This window comes from Marmota monax, unplaced genomic scaffold (genome assembly GCF_021218885.2).
Source record: "Marmota monax isolate L192 unplaced genomic scaffold, Marmota_monax_Labrador192_F-V1.1 WCK01_AAM20220418_F8-fsc00026, whole genome shotgun sequence".
NCBI lineage: Eukaryota > Metazoa > Chordata > Mammalia > Rodentia > Sciuridae > Marmota > Marmota monax.
This window is the reverse complement of record NW_026693108.1, coordinates 3,855,126-3,877,337: the sequence shown is the minus strand read 5'-3', so window position 1 is coordinate 3,877,337 and position 22,212 is coordinate 3,855,126. Positions and strand designations below refer to the sequence as shown.

Sequence of the window (22,212 nt, the reverse complement as noted above, 5' to 3'; positions counted from 1 at the left end):
TGGGCACCGTTCCTGCCTAGCCTGGCTCTGGCGGGGACTCTGCAACATCAGGAGCTGAGGGCGGGCTTTGCTGGAGAGAGGGTACTGGAGTGGGCACACAGACGGGGGCACAGAAAGGAAAACGCGCTGGGGCCAGCCGGTAGCTCATCTCTTCCTGCTAACTCCTGATTCCATGAGCCCGGGCCAGGAACCCTGTCTGTCCCGTTTACAGTCACAGACACTAGCCAGCTGTGAGGCCCAAGGCAGGTGGGTGCTCACTGGAGGCAGCTAAGGGAATGAAGGAAGGACCAATTTTGAAGCCTCCTTCAGCTGACGAGTAGATGCAGTACTAGCTGAAGTCACTAGAGGGAGATCAGAGAAGGACTAACCAGGCACAGCAGAAGCCAAGACCCAGCCACGTGCCTGCATGGGAATTCCACTCCTCTCCTTGTCTTACATTGTAAAAAATTACACACTGTACATGTGTAAATCTGAACTGAGTGCAACATGAATCCTTTCTGTACCTGAGGATAGGCCTTGATGGCCCCTGGCTTCTATGCATATATATAGGAACATGGAAGAGCGTTCTGCGGAGATCAGCACTTATTTGAGTAGAAGCCTCATGAGTTTGCACTCCGTCCTCAAGCAGGAGTTCACACCCGTGGTCAGGGAACACTGTGTACCTTAAATGAAAGGATTCACATCATGTTCTAACAAAGAAGGCCTTCAGTGCAATTCAGGACATACGTTGCAGTAGGCACTAGGGGAGTGCATGGAATGAAGCTGCTCTGGTGCTCAGAGATGGACCGCCATGTCCAGGGCTGGCGCTCGGTTCCATTGGGAATACAGACCTCTCTGGGCACTGATTCTTCATCCACCCCATGGTGGAAATAGCTGGCATATTCCATAGGGATTTGGTGCAGACTAAAGGAGGGGATGCACATGAGGACCTGGGGACAACTGGCCCGTGCACAGAGAGCTTCAGGGCGCCAGCCCCCCGAAGACGGAGGCCCCCCTTCCAGCACCCTCTCACAGCTGCCCCTGCTCCAGCCACCGCCGGTGCTCTTCCTTTCAAGGGTGGGGCTGGGATACAAATTTGTTACTGGACTCCTTAGAGCTACTCGGGACCTCGAGTGCATGTGGGGAAGGTTCTTTCTGTCATTCTCCTGCAACCCGCAACATGTTGGCTCATCTGGTGACACAGTAAGGTAGAGCCCTGGGTGCAGGGAGCAGAGGTCCTCTGAGGAATACTTCCAGTTTGCAGGGAAGATGCTGACGACGGTGCCCTACCCGGAAACCATTCAAGCCTTAACATGGAGCTGCGTTTGCAGTTCAGAGTAAATCCTCCTTTTATGTTCCCTTTCCTCTGGGCTCCAGTGCAACTGGGCCTGGCAGAGTTTCTGATAAGCAAATGGCCAAGAGCTGTCTTGACAGGGAAGAGGTGACCTTGAGGCGTAAGAGAGAACTGAGTGCGCAGACCTGGCCAGTGCTAAAAAGAAAAGAGAAGAGCTTTCGCCTTTACTTTTGCCATGTCTGCATTAGGGAGTGCTTTCCCCTCCAGATAAATAAAAGTCAAGTGGAAGTTCATTTTCAGACACTTTAATTAAAAATTAAGCTGATTCATCTTAATAAAAGAGATAATAGGAAAGTCCCCAGTGGACAGAAAGCCATAATGTTTTCAGTGATGAATTCTTATGGGAACTTTAAAAATTAAAGATGTTCATTAAGTATCATATCTATCATTTTTGAAAACAATTTCATGTCATCTCTGAATCTGAAGTATCATTTCCGAGATCTGGTCATCGGGTGGCTTGGCAACCCCACTGGTGAGGGTCAGCCAGTACAGAGATATTAATTCCAGTGTCAAAATTTGGGGCCATAATTTAATTTTTCCCAATCAAGAGAATTTGAGCCCTGAGCACGGCACCGAGCCTCCCTCTGAAACACCTGGCTCATGCTCCTGTCTGTCGCTTCACATAAAGAGGCAAAAAAGGACCTGGAAAAAAAGCCCCTCTTCAATGAATCAGATTAATCATCTTGAAAAGTCCTAAACTGGAAGTCACAGTGAAACAAATGAGAAGGGAATTAATTTGGAACTACTAGGAAAATGACACGTAGCCAGGATTGGATTCGGTTCAATTTAAAATCAGAACAACTTTTATGTTTTACCATCTGCCTCACCAAGAGCCTTGTAAAATTTGAATACTACAGTCTTTGGAGAGCCACATGTGAGGAAAGCTTTTTAGGGCCATTTTAAAAGCATAAAACCAGAATAAATACCATGGGTGCCTGTCCATGAAGAGAGGTAGTAATTAGCGGCTGCTGGAAAGACGCCTCGCCACGGTCCTGCCGCGGCTCCAGATCCACCTGAACCTCTGTCCTCTGCCCAGCCTCCTCGAAGCCCAGCAAGGAAGCTGAGTGACACTCAGACCTGCAGTGGCCACAGGCGTCCACCTTGTAATGGAGAAGAGCTGGGGTCACACTGTGGCTCTATGATGTTGGGTTGGGGCATGACACTTGTTTTAAAAAACAGGCAAGAAGCGGGAAACAGAAGAATCCTCTCTGCCGAGTTCTTGGGTTCTAGTTTTATATTAAGGGGCTCCCCAGGAGACGGGTGACCCCTACTCCTATCTTGTTGTCTTGTGTGCGTGTGTGCACCTGACAGCGGCTCCCGTGTGGGGAGACGTGAGGTGGCTGCACCTCCCAGCCCTCTGGTTTGGTCAGCTGGAGGCTTCCTCCTGTGGATGATGCAGACCAGAATGCTCAAGTCTCGGTGCCTGTCCAGTCAGACCTCCTGGAGCTGCTGGCAACGTCCTCTTCACCGTACCCGCCTTGCCCAGTACTGCTGGGTGACTGAATGGACCCCTGGGAGGAAAGGGATCCTCCAGAGGAAAGAATGGGAAGGGGACAACATGGCGAGACAGGGACAAAACTAGCAGTCCGCTCGAACCAAGGTCCAGTGGGCAGTGGTCAGATCCTGCGGGAGCAGCATGTTCGGGCGTGGACACCAGCGGGAGAGTTGTGGTTACTGTCTGCACAGTCTCAGCAGAAATGACTTCATTTTAAAGATACCAAGTCACTGACTCTTTATTGATTTGACATTTAGCACGTGCCAAGTCTCTAGCTAGGTTAAAATGTCAGACGAGACGTGCTCTTTGCCCAATCGGAGGTCACAGGAGACACTAAGCAAATGGATACATGGGTTTTAAAATCACAGGTTCTTGGACAGTCCTTGATCGAAGTGCAGGGAGCTCAGAGGAAGGAGAACCATCTCTCAGGTGTGAGGCTGTGGGTCCATTGTGTGGGGAGAGCAGAGTCATGATCCTATCCTTGACAGTGTTCTCCAGTTATATTCCCGCTCTCCTTTCAGGCTGTGAGCAATGTAACAGGCCGGGAGTGGTACATGTTCTGTGTTCCTGCTCCTCTGTCAGCGGATTCTGCCTCCCCTGCAAAGTGAGAAAAGAAACCAAGAAAGGCTAATTCTTATCTGAACTAATTATTGAAGTTAAACTGAAAGAGGAGGGGGAATTGTTCCAACACAAAGACTCTAAGCAAGAAAGAGCACTTTGCACTTGAAGTGATGCAGTATTTATGTAGCGAGGCAAGAGAGATCAAGTCAGCCTTTCTGCAGGTGTGAAACAATGTTTTTGGCTTGGGCAGGTGTGACTGATTGTGGACACCTGTAAGGTCAAGAAAGCAGAGTGGACACATTGTCTTAGGATGGTTAACATTAAACTACAGTTGATTAAAATAATTGTTTTTAGCTTTTTCTGAATATAGTAGGGCACATTTGTATGTCTGGAAAAATCTGCATAATCTTTCTGGGTGTGACATTCTGCCTGTAAAAACATTGGGGATATGTAAATGAGGGGTTGCATCTAAATGTGGCCTCATTTCTGGATATGTTTGAGATGCTCAAAAACTCATTTTGTTTGTTCCTTCTTTCGGATTCTTGACATCTGACTGGTTAGCATGCCCTGCTGGCTGTGTGCTTGAAGTTAATTCTGATGTGTAATGCCACCTTCACCACCTCGTGTCACTTGAGGGGCAGGAACACTTCCCAATCCATTCTCTGCTGCCAGCATTCCCCCAGCACTCAACCCAGACAAAAGCATTCCAAGAAGACTAGAGACAGTGTTTCTTAGGATTCTAAAAAGGAAAGGATTAACCCAAACACTAGCAACCAAATCCTGAAGGATCTGAAGGTTTGTTCACCACAGCCAGGTTGGAATCACATGGGAGTTCAAGGTTGGCTCAACATATGAAACCAATTAACATAATGCGTCCTCTCAATACGGAAAATATAAAAGCAACACGATCATTTCAATGGACTCAGGAAAAGCATAAGGCAAAACTAATACATTTTTATAATTTAAAGACACTTGATAAACTAGGAATACAGAGACATTTCCTCAACCTGATAAATCTTTAACCCTGAGTCCCGGAATCAGTCCAGGATGTCTGCACTCACCTTTGCAGTTCCATAATTTACTAGAGGTTGGAGCCAAGGCACTGAGGCAAGAAAATATAAGAGATTCAGAGTGGAAAATAAGAAGGAATATTACCTGCTCTGGGACGACATGACCTTGCATATACAAAAAGGAATCCACAGCAAAAAATAGGACTAACAGATGGACTGTGCTGGTTGACATGATTTGTGATCAGTGAACACACAAACACATTTTGTTTGTATCATTGAAGAAGTTAAAGAAGTCCTGGGTAAGTGGAAGCCATTCTATGTTCATGGATTGAACGAGTTTATATTGGAGAGATGGCCTTGATGCTCAGGTTACTCTGGAGATGAAAAGCAATCCCTACTAAAATTTCAGCCGGTCTTTTTGCAGAAACTGGCAATTTTAATTTTAAATTAGCGTGTAAATGTAAGGTACCCCAACTATGCAAAACATACTAAGAAAAAAGTTATAGAACCAAAGCATCTTGATTTCAAGATAACTCCAAAGCAGGAGTGGTGAAGACAGTGTGATATGGCGGGGGGCATCATACCTCTTGAGAGAGACCCCAAAGGCCACATACAGTGTAACTCCCTTTTCTTGACATGTCCAGAGCTGGTAAATCTGAAGAGACAGGAAGCAGATCAGTGGTTGCCAGAAGCATTCAGATTTGGGTTGTTCTGGTTTCATTTTCAAATGCCTCATCTGCAACTGTCTACCTCGACACTGGACAATCATTAATCATAAAAGCAAACCATGTGTCTTTCTCCCTCCATACTGCAATCTGGGCCACTCTGTGCACCCTACTCACTCAGTTCAAAGGCAGCCTCTGTGTCCCTGAGCAGGACGATCACGCCGTCTTTGTTGCTCACGTGCACACCATGACATGGCCTACTCAGCTGTGCTCTGTGCCTTGGAGATGGGACATACATCTTTCATCTTATTCTAATCAGCCATTAGAAGAAGGGTTAGCACCCAATAGTCCTTCAGTAACTATTTATTAAATTGAACACTAAAAGAGCAACATTTTCAAATGAAAGTCTTTTATGTAGGAGCCATTTAAAAAGAAAACCTGTTCATCGTCCCTGGATTTATGGCCCAGTGTTATGGTTCGGCCAGGTGTTCTCTGAAAGCTCATGTGTGAGACAACACAGGAATATTCAGAGGTGACTTGATCAGATCATGAAAGCTATGATCTAACCTGTGAATTAATCCACTTAGTGGATTGATTCTTTGAAAGGACTACAGGCAGCCAGGGTGTGGCTGGAGGGGGGGGTCCACCAGGGTGTCTCTTTGGGGTTGATATCTTGTCCCTGGCCTCTCTCTCTCTCTGCTTTCTGGCTGCCGTGAGCTGCTTCCCTTCACCATGCCCTCCACCATGATGCTTCACCTCAAGCCCAGGGACATGGGGCAACCTATCATGGATTGAGACATCTGAAACCATGAGCCGAAATAAACTTCTCCTCCTCTAAGTTGTGTTGTAGGTATTTTAGTCAGCAGCAAAAAGCTGGCTAACATACTCAGTGACACAATTAGTGAGGAATCTTTCCGTTGGTCCTGGAGACTCTGATTTGTGCTGCTCTACCTGCTTTTGTCCACTGGGTAAAGAGTGGGCAGCACCAGCTGCATTTCCTCATGTGGCTCAGTCTGGGCCCTCAGGGGTGAGTCCTGGGTGACCATGCTTTATGAACTGAACCACGGAGGAAGAAATTAAGACTAACTTGATTATCAGCAGGTGTCTGTGTGATGCCCTGTAAGTAGACTGAGCTCCCTGGGGACAGGCTTGGTTCTCTTGATCCCTTGTCAGCTGCTCAGGTCAGCTGGAGATCCCACCAGGGCACATAAAGTTCTGTGCGCAGGATCTGAATTCGTTACCCACTGTTCAAGGCCCACTAAATGCCAGGTATTCTAGGAATTACTTATTGTATTGAGAAACTTGTCAGAATCCAGCAGTAACTCAAAGTATGGGAATGATGCAAAGAGAAAGAAGTTAGGACCTGACCATTTCTCTCCTTGTGTTTTTGTTGGATGTGAGAACGCAGGAGAAGTGGGGAGGAAGGAGAGAATACAGTGCAGTGGACTTACTAACAAAACTGCTCCTACTCTTGCATATCGATTCTGCATCCACATGAGCCATTTTATTAAAGCACTGGCTGAACAGCCATGTGCAAAGATGAATGTGGCTGTTTGTGTTCTCACCGGTGGAGGAAGAAATTAAGACTAACTTGATTATCAGCAGGTGTCTGTGTGATGGGCTGTAAGTAGACTGAGCTCCCTGGGGACAGGTTCCTTGTCTTGGCAGCGTGTTTTCCTTCTGGTATGTGCCTGTGGGGTCTGCATTCCTGGGACTCACTGCAGGCATCTCTGTGTGTGCTCGACACTGCTTCCCATCTGTACCTGTAACCTGGTATCTCCCCACCCCAAAGCTCTTCTGTCTACAAACTGTGGATTCCTGAGGCCCCTGGCAATGCAGATGTCCCTCTTAGGTCTGCATAGCTCTAAGCTGGTAAGCAGCTTCCTCGCCTCAGAGGCCCCTGCCCCACACAAACACTGCACACACTTGTCAATAAGTGACAGTTTCACGGGGACCTAAGATCGGCCCTTTTTGAGCACCTGCTGTATGTACTTGAGCAATCTGTGGTGGGCCTCACCTAGACTAATCATGCCCAAAGAACAGCCTGTGGTCCTTTCCCTACACCAGCTCCTTGCTCCTCTGCTCTGGTCCTGCCTGTGTCCTCACCAAGCACCTGTACCCTCTGAAACCAGGGGACCAGTCTCCTCTCCCTTCTCGGGAACATTTCCATTTCCCACTCCAGTCAATCTCCAAGTCACCACTCGCTCACGGTCCTCCTGTCTGTGCCACTCTCACCAAGGTGACTCCTTCAAGCCCACATCATTTCCAGCTTGGATTAGAATCAAATTTTTTTATTTATTTTATTTTTCTCTTGCCCATCTTGTCTTCCTTGAATGTCATCTTCACTGATTCTTGAGATTTAGCGACTCTTTAAAATCTGCTACCCAGCTCCGCTGCAAGAGGGGTCCTTATTTCAGGGTTCAGGAAGCCCTGTGAAAGCTGGGGAGCCTCTCCCAAGCTCTGTGGGGGATGCACAGGTGAAGATGGCCCAGGTAGTGGAGCTCCTTAACACCTCCGCGGGATCAGCCGTGCCTGTCTCTAGAGGCTCAGCTCTAGCCACTTCTGATCCGTAACACAAATATTCCTGAACCCCAGCTGGCCTGCAGCAGCCTCGAACAGTGCCTTAGCCCTTCCTGCACCTTTGCCTGAGTTGCATGCACATGTGCTGGGCTTCCATGATGTGCTGCTTGGAGCTTACCTTTGCCCTTGCCACACCGCCTTAGAGCACATGCTAGGACATCACTGAGAGCAATTATAAGTATGCATTGACCCAAGCAGAGTGGCTGTCCATCAGGGGCCCCTTGCATGAGTGAATAATGTAGAATGAGCTAATACTTCTGAGTTTCTTAAGGTGCACACACCTGAGGTTCTTTTATGATCTTTTGTTTTTGCTGTGTCAGTTGCTACTGTGCCAGCAACAGCATCACCTTCTGGAGCACTTAAAATAGACGGGATTTGCATGACACAAAGTGCACAGATCTTACAAGAACAACCCAATAAATCTTTCCATTTCTATCTTTATACCTGTTGATGATCACACAGATCAGAATAAGAACCATTTCCATTATTCCTGAAATCTCCCTTGCGACTGTTTCCTGTCAACAGTCCACTTTTCTAACATCTACCATCATAAATCTTGGCTTATTCTTGAACTTCATGTAAATGTATGAAGTCATAAATTTGACACTCTCAAAATATCCCCCATCAGGTTCATGTGAAATTTTTATTTTGGTGATATTTCTTCACACTCATCACACTATATCCTGACTCAAGGAACTTAATTAACACCTATACATTGGGATCCAGAGATGTACATCAGTGTCCTCGGTGAGTGTCTGGAAATAATTCTTAACATTCTAACAACTTAGGTATAATTGTTGGTGGTCATACTATGTTAACATGCTGATAAATGGCGATTGAATTGCTATGGCTTAGCTACTTCATCAGAATCTGAAATTCCATCCCTTAAATCCCATGCATAAAAATGTCCCACTCTGCCCTTGATAAAGTCCTGCTTCCCATCTGTAGACCCTGACCAGCACTTCCCCTCTCCTTGCATCCTGGGTAGACCAGCTCTGTGCATGGCCGAGTCCGCCCTGATGGATGCCGTAGGGTGAGGAAGTGAGCATCGTGGTATGAGCATCATGTCCACATTTTGAGAGGAGAACACATGGGACATGAACAACCCGAAGTAGGAGGCAGAATCAGGAGGCATCACTGCAGCAAGTCAGGGCAGCTGCCACAACCCAAGAGGAAAGGGGTGGGGGGAAGGGGAGGTGGTGGGCCACCCTTGGCCCTCACATGCTGGGTCCACCTCCTCTTAGTGACTCCAGCTCTCCTTCACCTCTCTGTAGACCTCTTCAGGGTGTACTTCCTGTTCTCGCCCCTCCTCCTCTATGTGCATGGCACATACGGTGGACGCTCCTCATGCACGGGAGGAAGAGGCTGGAGACGGCAGAAAGGAAACCTCCAGCCAGAAGAAGAGCACATGCTAGGGGTGCAAGACACACTCAGAATCCAAGAATTAACTGTAAGACAGGGCTGCACCATGGAGCGGAGGTGGGCTGACCACGGCCATGCTGCCTTCCGTAGTCTGAAGGTCCTGGTGAGTCCAGCCTTGCTCTTTCATGGCTGAATGACCTTGGATGTCTTGCTCAGTGTTTGGGACTCAGTTTTCTCAACTGTTAATAAAGGTACCAGTGGCTGCTGGCCACTCCGTTATGAGGGTCAGTGGTACCTACCAAGTGATTTGGGGGTGGGCTGTGGCAATAAGTGCTTTCTGTTTCCCCTTTAAACTCAAACCTTAAGAAAAATTTGAAATCACTTCCCAGAACTGTTCACTTGGAAGCTTATATATAATTTCCTCATTTAAAAATGACGAACCTGATATTTAGTCTGAAAGTGCTAAAGGGAATCACAGTGTACATGTCTATGTTTTGAGGATCTGAGTTTCAGGGCTGTTCTGAGGTTTCAGACTGAAGCCACACTGAGGAAGAGAGAAGCAGAGATGCAGAGGACTGGAGCATCAGTTTGGGGACTTCCTAGCATCACCCTTCTGCAGCCAGGCTGAGGATGGTGACGTCAAAGGGAAGAGAGAGTTCCAAGATTGGTGGCATTGCGTAGACCAACAAACCAGTACCTTGGCTCACACCAGGTCCAGGTTATGAGGGCACTGTGGACGGAGAGTCTGAAAGGAGAGGTGGAAGGAAGCAGATCTGGGGAGGAGAGTCTGGTGGAGGTGGGGTGAGCTCCTTCCCCCCTCACTTCTCAGGCCGCCTGCTCGCTGGATGGCCTCAGCACCTAACCACAGCCTCCCTTCCTTCTCCTGCTCTAGTCACTTCCTGTGGTGAGAGTGACATTGAGAACTTGCGGATCTAGTCACAGCACTTCCCTGGGTAAGATCTTCTGAGCCTCTATGACCCAGGAGGGATATTGGAGCCTGGCTTCCTGCTACCCTGGGAGCCCTCTCACATGGCCATTTTACTTGCTTCCTGAGCCATGCCAACCTCCCCGAGCACACCACAAACCCTCCCACACAGCCTCTGCAGCCTCCTGTCCCCGATTTCTTCCCACCTCAGGTGTCCCCTGGGGGTTGCTTCTTCAGAAACACTCCAGACCCACAAGGCCAGGCATTCTTAGCACAGTCTTGCACAACTCCTGTTTCCTGTGCCTGATCTTTGTAAGCTCAGCGGAGTCAGGTCTCATTAATTACTATTCTATATATATTACCCAGCTTCCAGCCCTGATAGAATCCCATATTGTTTAATTACTTGTTTAGCTCCTGCCTGATCATAAGCAGGGAAAAAATATTGTGAATGGGTTTTACTAGCTGTTGATACTTGTGAAGTTGGGCCAAGGGGTGCTGATGTGCTCAATAAAACAGGACATGTTTATCATAATATAAAGAAAGCCTTGGCTTAACAAGACATCTGGGGTGCAGGTGTTTAGACACAATGTCGGGGCTGCCTTGCTGTGTGCCTGGCCCGTGGGCAGACCCCTGCGTGGGGGCATCAGAGTCTCTTCTTCCTCTGAGGGTCTGAAATTCAGACAGTGGTCTGTCTTCAGGGAGTGGCAGAGGTGGGACAGACATCCCATGACGGGCATGGGAGTGAAAGTAAGGAAGGGCCACCCCAGAGGAGCCTTGGTGACGAAGAGCTGCCCATTCCCCACTCACTCAGGGGAGCGGAGTGGCCTTGGAGCTCCATTCTGTGCCGTCCCTGCAGATGTCCATTTGAGCATGACTCTGGGTTGGGGGAGAGGATGAGCCCAAGGAGAGGAAGGGATGGCAAAGGAGACAGGAGAGATTCTGACAGCCAATGGGACCTCATGGGTCGAGGGTCAGAGAAAGGGCCACTCTCTGCGCAGAGGGTCCTGCTCTGTCTCCGGGACCCCGGGCCTTGCAGAACTGTGCAGGAAAGCCGATATCACCCTGCGGGTAGTACCCACGGAGACACGGGAGAGGAGCCACCAAAGTAGAGGACTCTAGGATCCCGCAGGCTGCTGGCACATCTGCCATCCCCCCACTGAGAGGAGGAGAGGGAGACGGAGGGCAGACTCACCCGCTTCATCGCTCAGACCTGCAGGCAGGTCCGGGCGGTGCCTCTCTGCCTCTCTGCAGAGCTGCGCTCGCTGGTCTCCCAAGGCTCCCAGGCGGCCGGTGCCTTTGATCTCTCAGCACAGATGTGAGGAAATGTGTGTGGATAACTAAATCCCAGCAATGAGTACCATTGTCATTGACCCACAAAGCTTGGGACTTTGATTTGAGGAAATAATCTAATATCACTTGTGAATCTGGACATTTCACTATGAGGTTCTTGGTCTAGATCACTTGAAGACTTTTTTCAATTTTAGGGACTTCTCTAGAGACCAGTTTTTCCATATCAGCCTAAAGGGGAACCTGCAACCCGGGGTTCATTTAAAAGAAGGACGTCAACTTGCCTCAAGTTCCCCTCTGGTCCTTTTAAAGTGCTGTCCTAAGAAACCCTGAAAAGTGACGTAAGGATCTCTGCTCATATCCATGGCCTACGTGAAGACGGCACCTTCCACTCCCTCAAGAACGGAGCCTTTGCCAAGGGTGCTGGAGCCCTGCCTTTAGGAACACCCTCCTGGGCACGTCGGAGGAGGCTGGAGGGCCATTCTGCTCCTCTGGCTCTTCTCTGTGGCCCGAGTGTTCACTGATGCTGTGGATCTCATGGACATAGGGAGAGGTGACGGTCTCAGCCTTAAATAACTGCTCACCCTCTGGGAAAGCATGGCCACTCAAAGCAAGTGAAGAGTGTAAAGGGCTACATGGAGAAAGTGAGCAGAGGCCTCAGAGAGGGCTGACTTACCCCAAAATAACTGAGAGGAGGTCGTAGGTTCCATGGGCTTGAAGTGAATTTGAACAACATGGGAACTGAATCAGCAACCCTGTGTGTATGTGGGTAGGCGCTGGGCGCTGCGTGCGGAGGTGGTGAGAGGACATGGGTCAGCTAAAGCAGCGTGGCGAGGGGGTGAGACCAACATGTAAGGATCAGGAAGCAAGGAGGAGCGGCCAAGATAATGGCTGGAGAATTCCTTTAATAGAAGTGAGATTATTCTCAGGTGATCACTGTTGCTCAGCTGGGCATCTGCAGGGCCACTCTGTGGGTCGGTCTGACTGCATAGGCTGGGCCGTGGCTGCCCTGCACACGGCATTGTCCACACTCTCATCTACAGAAAGCTCCTGCCTGCCTCCCGGTGATGGGGAGCAAGGCAGAGAACATGCACTTGTCCCCACGCTTCCACGTGCCTGGGCTACGCAGCCACACACCCAGCTACGTTCACTCCTGAACTAACCCTGCCAACCCTACCCAGCTCAGAACGGAGAACCCGCTTCCCTGTCAGGGTTCAGGGAGGGGAGACACATCTGAAAATGGAAAGGGCCTCCTGGTAGTTGTAACACTTGCCGGAGAGGTTCCAACATGGTTTTTGGCATTCAAGTGAAACGCTCTACAAATGCTTCACAAATGTTCTTTCCTAGATACTCAATTTAATTGGTGTTCACTAAAGTTCAAAACATTTCATTTTGATTAGGGGAAAATATCCCCAAAGGAAAGTGGGTGAGCAGATGCCCATAAGGAGCAATTAGAGCATCTATCATAGCCCGTGCATGTGGCTGTGTTGCCCTGTATCCACACCAATGCACATATGTGCTTATCTTTTTATATTGCTCTATATTATGTGACATGAAAAGCAATCTTTAGTCTTTTGTGGAGCAATTTTTAAAATCGTGTTCTATGAAATTTTTATTGCTATATTATGAAAATACCAGAATCAATGGTAATGAGTGTTTTCTGGCTCATACATAGCACATTCATCTTTAAGCAGGCGAGCTGGGTGAGTGCTCTGCTGACTCAGAGCGGACACTTTGCTTTCTTCCTGCCATGCAGATCTGCAATGTAAGTCCCCTTTTTGGGCCCCCTGATTGCCCAAGTCTAACTTAATGACCATTGTTCTGGCTGGAGACAAGGGAGATGTGAGAGGCTGGGGTGGGCACACTGTCCTGTGGAGTCCTGCATGGGCCAGCCAGTGGCTGAACAGGCTGGCTGAGCTCAGGGTAAAAGCATCAGCAGTGGGCACACCAAGGACAGGGACGTGACCAGAAAGGCAGGTAGCTGCCAATCAAGCAAGGCAGGCTGAATCCTGGTCGAAAGGCACTTGGTTAACCAGTGAGGCCCGCTTTACAGCAAGAGCTGAGTTTCCTTTTGCATTTTTCTTCTTGACAACTCAGGTCATGCCTTCTCTGGTGCTTTCAGAAAAGAACTCTGTAAGCCTCATGGGACCCTGAATCATGAGACCAGGGTCATGTTCTCAGGAGGGATCTCAACACCATCCACCTGGAAGAGGTCAACTCTCCTGACAGGGAATATTACACGTGTACTTTGCAGCCATTGTGAGGGGTTCACCCCTGGTTGAGGTTCCTAAACGTAATGGGATTTTCTGCATCAACGTCTAATGTGTTGAGCTGCAATCTGTTCCCAGGGCAGAGGCTAGAATGCCTGTCACAGAGCTAGAATTTGCCTTATAGAAAAATTCATGTGTCGTCTTCTTCCTCATTTGAAATTTTTATTGTAATCTACCTTGCATATACACCCGACTAATGGAGATGTTTGAGGACTTCAGTTTTAATGCTATTACTTAATAAGGTATAAAATATGGAAACAATTAGATTTAGGAATTATGCATCAAAAGACTGGCATAATGGGCCTGTGTGTTGTACACACTCCAAACAGGCTGTGTATAAATGAAACTGTCAAGTAGTGTCTCACCTGAGGCATATGAATGTATATTTACTAAGCAAATATGTAATTTTAAAGTGCTTGTCTCTGACTAGAATCATTACAGTTTTATGGGTGGTTTGTTGGTTGAGAAATGATTCCGCCTTATTTGAAAAAAATCTGGTGTATAATAATGCTAACATTTGAAAGAAAAAATCATGTTTTTATCAGAAATAGTATGAATAGTTAGCAGCTGTTTGTGTATGAAAGAGAAGAAGATTCTTGACAATTCAAAATTGCTTTTGAAATGTGTGACATTTCAGTGAGAACAATAGTGTATTGTAATAATCCTAAAAATAATAAAATATTTGTGCTTTATTGGTAAGTTTTCTGGCAATGAAAAACAACCCCCTTTTTTCAAATGTATGGATTTAATTTTGTACTTAATGACCAATTCTTCAAAATGGATAAATTGCTAACAATATATCTACTCTAGCCTCAGCTTTTCACTGCTGCCATCATTAACTGATATTATATCTAAAATGTAGGATTTCAAGGAACTCCAAAATGATTCATGTGGTTGAGCTGAGTTTCTTAGGGATGGGCATAGATCAAGAAATTTTAATCCATGTAAAATTACCGTTTTTTTTTTTTTCCTTTTTTATGAAGGAAGCAAAGTTAATGGAGCCAACTCTATTTTTCCCTCATTATTAATTTCCACATTAGAAACAATTTTTTTCTTTTATAACAATGAAAAAAAGTGAAGCCGTAGTTCCACGTGGCAAACATAGTTCACCCCATGTTCAGAACCTGCCTGTGTGGTTTCCACAGACCAGGAGACAGCAGGGCCTCTTCTCTGTGTGTAGAAGCCCAGGTGAACACAGGTCACGTGTGTGCAGCATGTTTTGCAAGTGCTCCTGGTGGATCCCTCTTGGAGGCCTCAGGGGACCAGGTGTTGCTCCCGTGTGGCTTCAGGGCCTGCATTTCCAATTTTGTGATTCCTTGAATGTGCCGCTGGGCCATCCAGTTCCATATCTGATCCGATTCCATGTCTGCATGTCACCAGGCACGAGCACTTTAAGGACAAGGATGAGGCCCAAAACAATGACTTGCCAAATGTTTACAGAATAAACAACTAAGTGAAAAACAAAGTTGTTTGCTGATGAGCCCTGGGAGTACGGGAAGAGATGTTTACTCTCCCAGGTACTGTGAGGTTCCTTGCCCGAACCTCATTTAAAAACGGGTTTTTAGGGCTCAAATCAATCATATTTTCAATGACTTTTTTTTTGTCTCTTGTCCCCCATGCTCCTCCACTTTAAAGAGTGAGTGGCTGGGCACAATGGCACCTGTAATCCCAGACACTGGGAAGGCTGAGGAGGAAGATCAAGAGTTCGAAGTCAGCCTCAGCAATTTATCGATTTTACATAAATACAATTTTACATAAATAAAATGTTAAACAAAGCTGTGGATGTGTCCCAGTGGTTAAGTGTCCCTGAGTTCATTCCCTGGTACAAAAAATAAAAGAGTGACTGGTGTCCCAGGACTCAGCTGTGGAGATCTGTACTGGGCACCCGTGCAGAGGCACTCAACTAGCAGAAACGGAAGCGGCTGGGGAGGAGGGAGGTGTGCAGACAGCATGCACTTATCTGGCTTGTGCTAATAGGAGGAGGTGGGGACATCTGAAGGGAGGACCTTCCTCAGAGGGACCCTGGACACTGCCACATGCACCTCCTCAGGGAAGGTCACGTGTGTGAAGGTCTGTGCTGACTAAGGAGGATGACAGGATAAAGCATCGCATGATAGACTCTATTGTTGCTTACAGGTTGTTAGAGTTACAAAGCACAAAAGGAAACCCTAAAAAGTGGGCTGTGTATCCCTGATTTAAGGCTGTTTTAGACTATGCTCAGGCTGAGGCCATAGATTTATTCCTGAATAGTGCCCAATATGGAGACTTGTCTGACAATAACTCTCAATAACTAATGGTGGGAAGAATAAATAAAAAAGGGTCGGCATTACTGGAGAAGGTTGTTCATCCCCATCCTAGTTCCTGAGAAAGCAAGGTTCAGTGTACTGAGGATCACATGATTCTCCCCGTTGGCTTTAATGGTAACTTTTTATTGATCACCAACAATATAAACTATAATTTCTCCATGCTTTATTTCCAACCTACAGAATGAGGATTAGAAATTATACTTATATGTATAGATGAGGAAACCCAGGGTCCAGGAGGTTGGGTAAGAGGTCTATGTGACTCTTGGTTAGCAGCACAACCTGGATTTGAACTGTTCTGATAGAAACTTACATCTTGTTCTTTTACATCACATTTTAAAATGCCCAGAAGGCAATTCAGTGAATAATCATGACCCTTTACCATATAAATTTTAGTTTTATAATCTTATTTAATGAAAGCACTGCCTTTGGGTTTTACTTAGTAAGGGAATCTAAGATTTTTGTTTCTACTACAAAAATATATGGATGTTTGACAAACCATTCATTTTTACCCTTTCAATGGCTTAAAACTCTGAAACAAATTCTTGACTATGTTAACTTGCTTTAAGAGAGGATCATCATAAAACGTGTCAATCTGCAAAAAAAAAAAAAAAAAAACCTCACAATTTTGCATTTACAAGTAACTTAAATGTGACCTTTTGTGTGATTAACATGGCTATTGCATTATATTACATTGTGATATGGTATTTATATTTATTACAGTAGACCTTTGGAGAACATGTATTTCTTTTTTTTTTCTGTTACATAGAGTAATTTACTTTGACATCAGTGATTTTTCAGATAACATGGAAACACAAGTACTTGACAAATAGCACTACTTGAAATGACTTTTAAATCATGCTTTTAAAAATTAAAAAAAAATATTTTATTGGTTCCTTTTAGTTATACATGACAGTAGAGTCCATTTTGATATAATTATACAACCATGGAATATATCTCATTCTAATTAGGACCCCAGTCTGTGGATGTACACCATGGTAAGGTTCACTGTGGTGCACTCATGTATGTACCTAGGGAAGTTATGTCAGATTCGACCACTTTTCTTTTCCTATCCCCCTTCCCTTCCCTTCATTCCCCTTTGTCTAATCCTCTGAGTTCATTGTATTCTTCCCCTCCCACCTCCTGACTGTGGGTTAGCTTTTCCACATATCGAGAAAACATTCAACCTTTGGTTTTTGGGGATTGGCTTATTTCACTTAGTATGATAGTCTCCAGATCCATCCATTGACTGGCAAAAGTCACAAAGTCATTCTTCTTTCTGATTCCAATTCAAACTTCTTTCACCCCCTTAAGGTTGTACAGTTAAATTCATTGCAGCCTGCACAGGTAGCAAAATTCTAAATTTTAAAGCCATGCAAGACCGAAAGCTTTTCGTGGATAATTTAAGTTTTGCATTCTGCATAGATAACCAAAAAGGAGGTGTTGTGAAGCATAATGCAGATTCTTCATCACTAGAGGCAGATCGGAGGATCTCTGATTTTAAGAGCTGGTTATTTTGAGCCCTTGCTGTCAATTTCCTTTTCACACACAGCAACTGGTGGCAACTAAAAATAATCAGCTTTGCCAGCAGCGAAGAATCTGGTCAGGCTTGGATGGTGGACAATAAGCACAAATAGATCGAGGATCCCTTGCTCGGTTACTTACCTCCTGCCTGTTCATCAGCTTAGTTTGCTGCCATCTGAAAGCTATTGAAAAGCCATTAACAGGCAGGACCGGAGAGCCGCACTGCAGCACACCTCGGTGCGGGGCGTGCAGCAGACTGTGGCCGCGGGAGAGCACCAATTAGCGCTGACTCTTCCCGGGATCCTGGCACCGGGAGCGTGTCAATCAAGGGTGCTACAATAGCACGTGCAGCGCGGTGGCTCAGAACCCACCCGAGAGGCTTCTCTGAACTCCAGCTGCTGAATGAGAATGAGTTGGGAGCTTTTTGCTCGATCATGGAACGGAGCCTTGGTTCGATAATGCATCCCGAGGTAAAGTGTTACCTGAGTAAGGACTCTGAATAATGCATTCTCGGGGACGACAGTTGTAGCAGAAGAGAATGCTGGAACCAGTAGCAGCAAGCCTCCTGCCTGAGACGGAAAGATGTCTCACTATCATTTTATCAAGTGCTGTAAGTAAGCTTGATGATTTGCTCCTGTGGTCGTTTGTCTTCTGGAAGCATGGTTTTATGCAGATGCCAAAATTTAGGCTGGTCTTTTGGAGTACCACACCCGGATGAGTGACGGAGAATGGTGACTCGGAAAGCCATGCAGGCTGAATATGTTTTCTTTTAATTTCTGATTGTGAAATGATTCCATATTCATCCAATTGCTGTAGTACAGATATCTTTAAAACTTTAGCTTTATTTTTTAAAGATATGTAGAGCAACAAAAAGGGGTGGGGAGAGCAAGACATAGAAATCCTATAAAATATTTCTGGGCATCAGTGCATATTAATAAAGTGCACAGAATGTGATTATAAATGCATGTCTGAAGTCGTGTAGTTACGTGTTTCCTCTAGAGTTTCCCTGATGCAGCCTGCATTTGATGCTGCCTCGTGAGCTTGATCTTCAGGGTTATCCTTGACTGTGAACTTTTGTCCTTGGGCTGTGCACCTTCTAGTGACTGTACCAAATGCTGTCCCCTGATGTTCAGCTGGTGGAAAAATAGTTTGTCACCGGCTTTCCTGATATGCTCATTGAGGATTTCTTCATAGCTTGAATATCAGCAGGGTTTCCTGAGCTAGCTGATACCTGCATCTAGACCCCTCCGGATGGTAATGAGAAGGAAGACATATTTACAGCAAAAGTGGCTCAGTAGATTCAATTCCTTTCCTCTATAGCACTTCTGAAAACTTCTGTACCTTTATATCATGATCTTAAAGTGACAGATGACATTTTTAGAAAATGGTTTCCTGGTAGGATTAAGGTTTTGCTGGCAAAGGTCACCACAATGTTAAAGTAGGTAACATGTGAAGGGAACACATGTTTCAGATGAATGTTGAGTGTTCTTCTAGAGGACACTAAATAATGATTGAGAAAGAGAGAATATATGACTTTCTCTTGTCTTTGGAGGAGAATGAAAACAGGAATTACAACTCTGTAATTATTGATGATAAAAATGTTACTCTTTAGCTTGCCAAAAGCAGAGTGCTTTTAAAGCTGGCAGGACAATTTTAACTCCAAAAAGAATGCACTGATCAGCTTGTAAGTTTGTAGATGAGCTCTTTGATTACTAAATATTGGGAACATGCAGTATATTTAAGTGTCACGTACTGTCCTTTGTTTGACCTCGTGCAGCTTGGGGTTATCATGTGCGTGGCACACACTGGACAGCGCTCTCGGATGGTTTTCATGTCGCTTCTCATGTTTTGCTGCACCAACTCAATGCCATTATTTTCCTGTCTGTGCCTCTGCGGAGGAAATTCCTAAAACCCTCTGCATCATTCCCATGAGGAAACTGGGTACTCACTTGGGAAAATGAACATACCTGGCAGACGGCAGCTGAGGAAGCTGGGCAAAGCAAAAGGGACAGAGTGACAAAGACATGGGGGGGTGGGGGCTGTTGGTCATCCAACCTGTAAAGTGACCCTTCCCGCCTCATCTTACTTTTTGTTGAGTTGGATTGTTTGAGTACAGAATTACAGGAAACTAAAAGAAGTGAGGCTATTTAGTCAATGGAAGCCTTTGGGGTCATTCTTAGAATCATCAGTATAAGAGATGAAATCTGAGTTAATGGTTTAAAGGATGAATAATTTTTCATTAATGAAAAATTAATAACTGTTGTTCGTGAAAATGTTCCAAATGCTTTGATAAAACATTCCTGATGGATTTATCCAGGCCGTCAGGCACTGCTGCCTAAGGCTTCTCCTCTTCCGAGCTGAGTGAGTGTATGTAGCAGGCCTGGGAGACACTGGGAAGTGTGAGCCTCACCTAGGGCTTGCCCCTCTGCAGGGTGGTGAGATGGGCCCCCAGGAGTCCAGAAGGTCAATGTCCCTGGTGCTGAGCCAGCTGAGGGATTCCTACAGTGCTCAGAATGAGTCTTCAGCTGGATCCAAAGGGTAGTTCTCCTATGAAGGTAAAGCAAGGCCATTTGTGGTCTGAGAAGGTTTACTGATAAGCACCCTGGTGTGCGAGTTAGTGGTTGCTCCTGGTGCACGAGACCCCCGGCTGGCTCCCTGTCCCTGCCAAGCCAATCCACAGGCAACGCCCAGCTGCTCCACTCTTTACCCTCCCTCCCACCTCCCTTGACCTCATTGCTATCACCTCCTCTCTTCCTTCTGGCCTTGGCTTATCACCGCGTACAGGAGGCAAAGCAGGGAGTGGCTGAATTCCAGGGCAGGGGTAGGAATTCCTGCAGTGAGTGGCCACCGCGTCCCATGTGCTACAGGGCACAGAGGAAGGAAGGCTTCCCACAATGTCGGGTAACCAAGATCACTGTTTACCAGGAACGTTCAGTCGCCTGGGGAGTGCTCAGGACTCAGTGTTAAATCACCTGTGTGCAAAAGGTCTCCTGTCAATCTACCTGAGGTATCTCGGGTTTATGAGTTTATGTGATTTTCAGAAATCACTCTATTTTCAAAATGGCCTACAATGGAGATATTTTACTTTCACAGTCATAGGAGGAAAACTTTTAGGCAGCATAAGAGGATATTCATAGAAATAAATGGCTTAGATCCTTATCATTTTCTGATTGCAGGGGATGGACTGAATTCTAGGTTCAGTATGTTTTATATAGAATGTAAAAGCTAAGCTCCAGAAATTTATTGTGGCTGTAACAAGATAATTTAAGACCACTTCTACAAAAATACAGATGTTTCGTTTATTTCTGTGACTATGACTACCTTCAGGTGGATCTGTAGTGAGAGCCCACCTCAGTCCTGTGCCTGTGTCTGCGTATGCACTCCTCCTTGGCCACACCGCGTCTGCCCTGGTCAGAGGTAACATGAACTTGGCCAGATGGCTCAGCTGAGGTTCATGGAGGAATGAGAAATGCAACTCCAGGAAGTAATGGGCTCCTAACTGTATTGCTCTGTATGACCTTGGAGCTCTGCTTCTGTTTCTCTCTTAGCAAACAGGAGCAAAGGTACAAGTCTACCTGCTCAGTCTGCTCCAGTTGCCTCCTGGGGCCACTCTGCCCAGCCCTTTTCTCCTGGTTCAGCTCTCTGAGCACCTGGGTTCAGAGAAGCACTATTTGCAATAGGTTTAGGTTAAAGTAGGATGACGTGGATATTCTCCTGGCTGCTGATTCAACCAAGAATGAACTGAGGCATAAAGCTTGATATATGCCATAGTAAGCGGGTCACCCTTCTTTTCTTCTTGTCCCTGATTCTCAGGATGCTACCTCCACTAAAGGCCTGCTCTGCTCTGCCCCACACTGCACCTGTCCACCTGCAGGGCAGCAGCTGTGCATTCACTGGACATGCACAGACCCTCCGCCCCTCCCTTCCCTGTAACTGGCACTCTGCTCAGTTCACAGGCAGGGCCAACCCCAAGTCACCAGGCCTTGATCGCAGTGCCCTCTGCTTCCCTCAAGTGGCAAATGCCTGCCGCAGGCTGAACCCAGTCTGCCAGGGTGTTGTCCTCACACCAAAGAAGCTGGATGATCTTGAAGGTCATCAGAGGGAAAGCAAAGTGATTTCCTTTTAGAGTCAGAATCCTAAGTCTCCAGCAGGCAGGTGGATACTGCTCTCCTGCACGCTGACCTTGCACAAGCGCTGCTGCCCACAGCCTTTGCCTGCCCTCTGCTCCCCACAGTGCAAAGCAGAAACATCCAGATGAGGTGAGCCTTGGATCTCACAGACGTCTGCCTACGCACCTTCCTTGCCCACGCCTCTTCTGCCCTGTGAATGGCCCACCCCGTACCCGCCGAGAGCCAGGGTACCCTTGGTCCTGTCCACTCTCGCCTCCCCAAAGTCTTCCCTCCTTCTTCTGCCACCCCCTTTCTCTCCTGCGTCACCAGTCTCTCTTCCAGCATTTCCGTCAGGTGACTAGGTGACCCTATGTGCCCACCTTCACATAATCAGATGGCTGACTCCATGGGTCCCCTAGTCCCTGGAGTCCCACCCTTTGCTTTGACGTCGTAGGTGTGCTTGGACAGATGGCTTCCACGTGAAGGTGGCCTGCATGTGTGCCTTAGCTCTCTGCTCCCGTCTCTGCCTGTGGCTCTGTTCTTGCTACCTACCGTTCACGACTCCCTGAGCCCACTGCAAACCACCTTGGGTGGCAAGGCTCGGTGCACGGGAGACCTCCTGAGCTGACTTCACCTGACCACGCCTCGTGCTCCCTGGCGCTCTGGATGCTCCCCGACTTCACTGATGACTTCCTTTGCCTCCACTGCTGCCTCCTTTCCTCGTTCAGGGCTGGCCTCCACACCTCCCTCCCCCGAGGACCCCGTGCTCTCCTGCAGCTTCAAACGTC

The 22,212-nt window shown here is 46.8% G+C and overlaps 1 protein-coding gene across 2 annotated transcripts in view; it reads left to right on the top strand.

The window, feature by feature from the left end:
- Myo16 (myosin XVI) overlaps nt 1-22,212 on the top strand; it is a 537,302-nt gene that overhangs the window by 83,338 nt on the left and 431,752 nt on the right. The window contains exon 1 of one of the 2 annotated variants that reach the window (XM_058582735.1): nt 17,243-17,925. The exons of the other annotated variant lie outside the window; for it this stretch is intronic. Coding sequence (XP_058438718.1) covers nt 17,898-17,925 — 28 coding nt within the window. The 5' untranslated portion in view covers nt 17,243-17,897. Of the gene's footprint in view, nt 1-17,242; nt 17,926-22,212 lie in introns of those variants that run through there. 2 annotated transcript variants of the gene reach the window in all.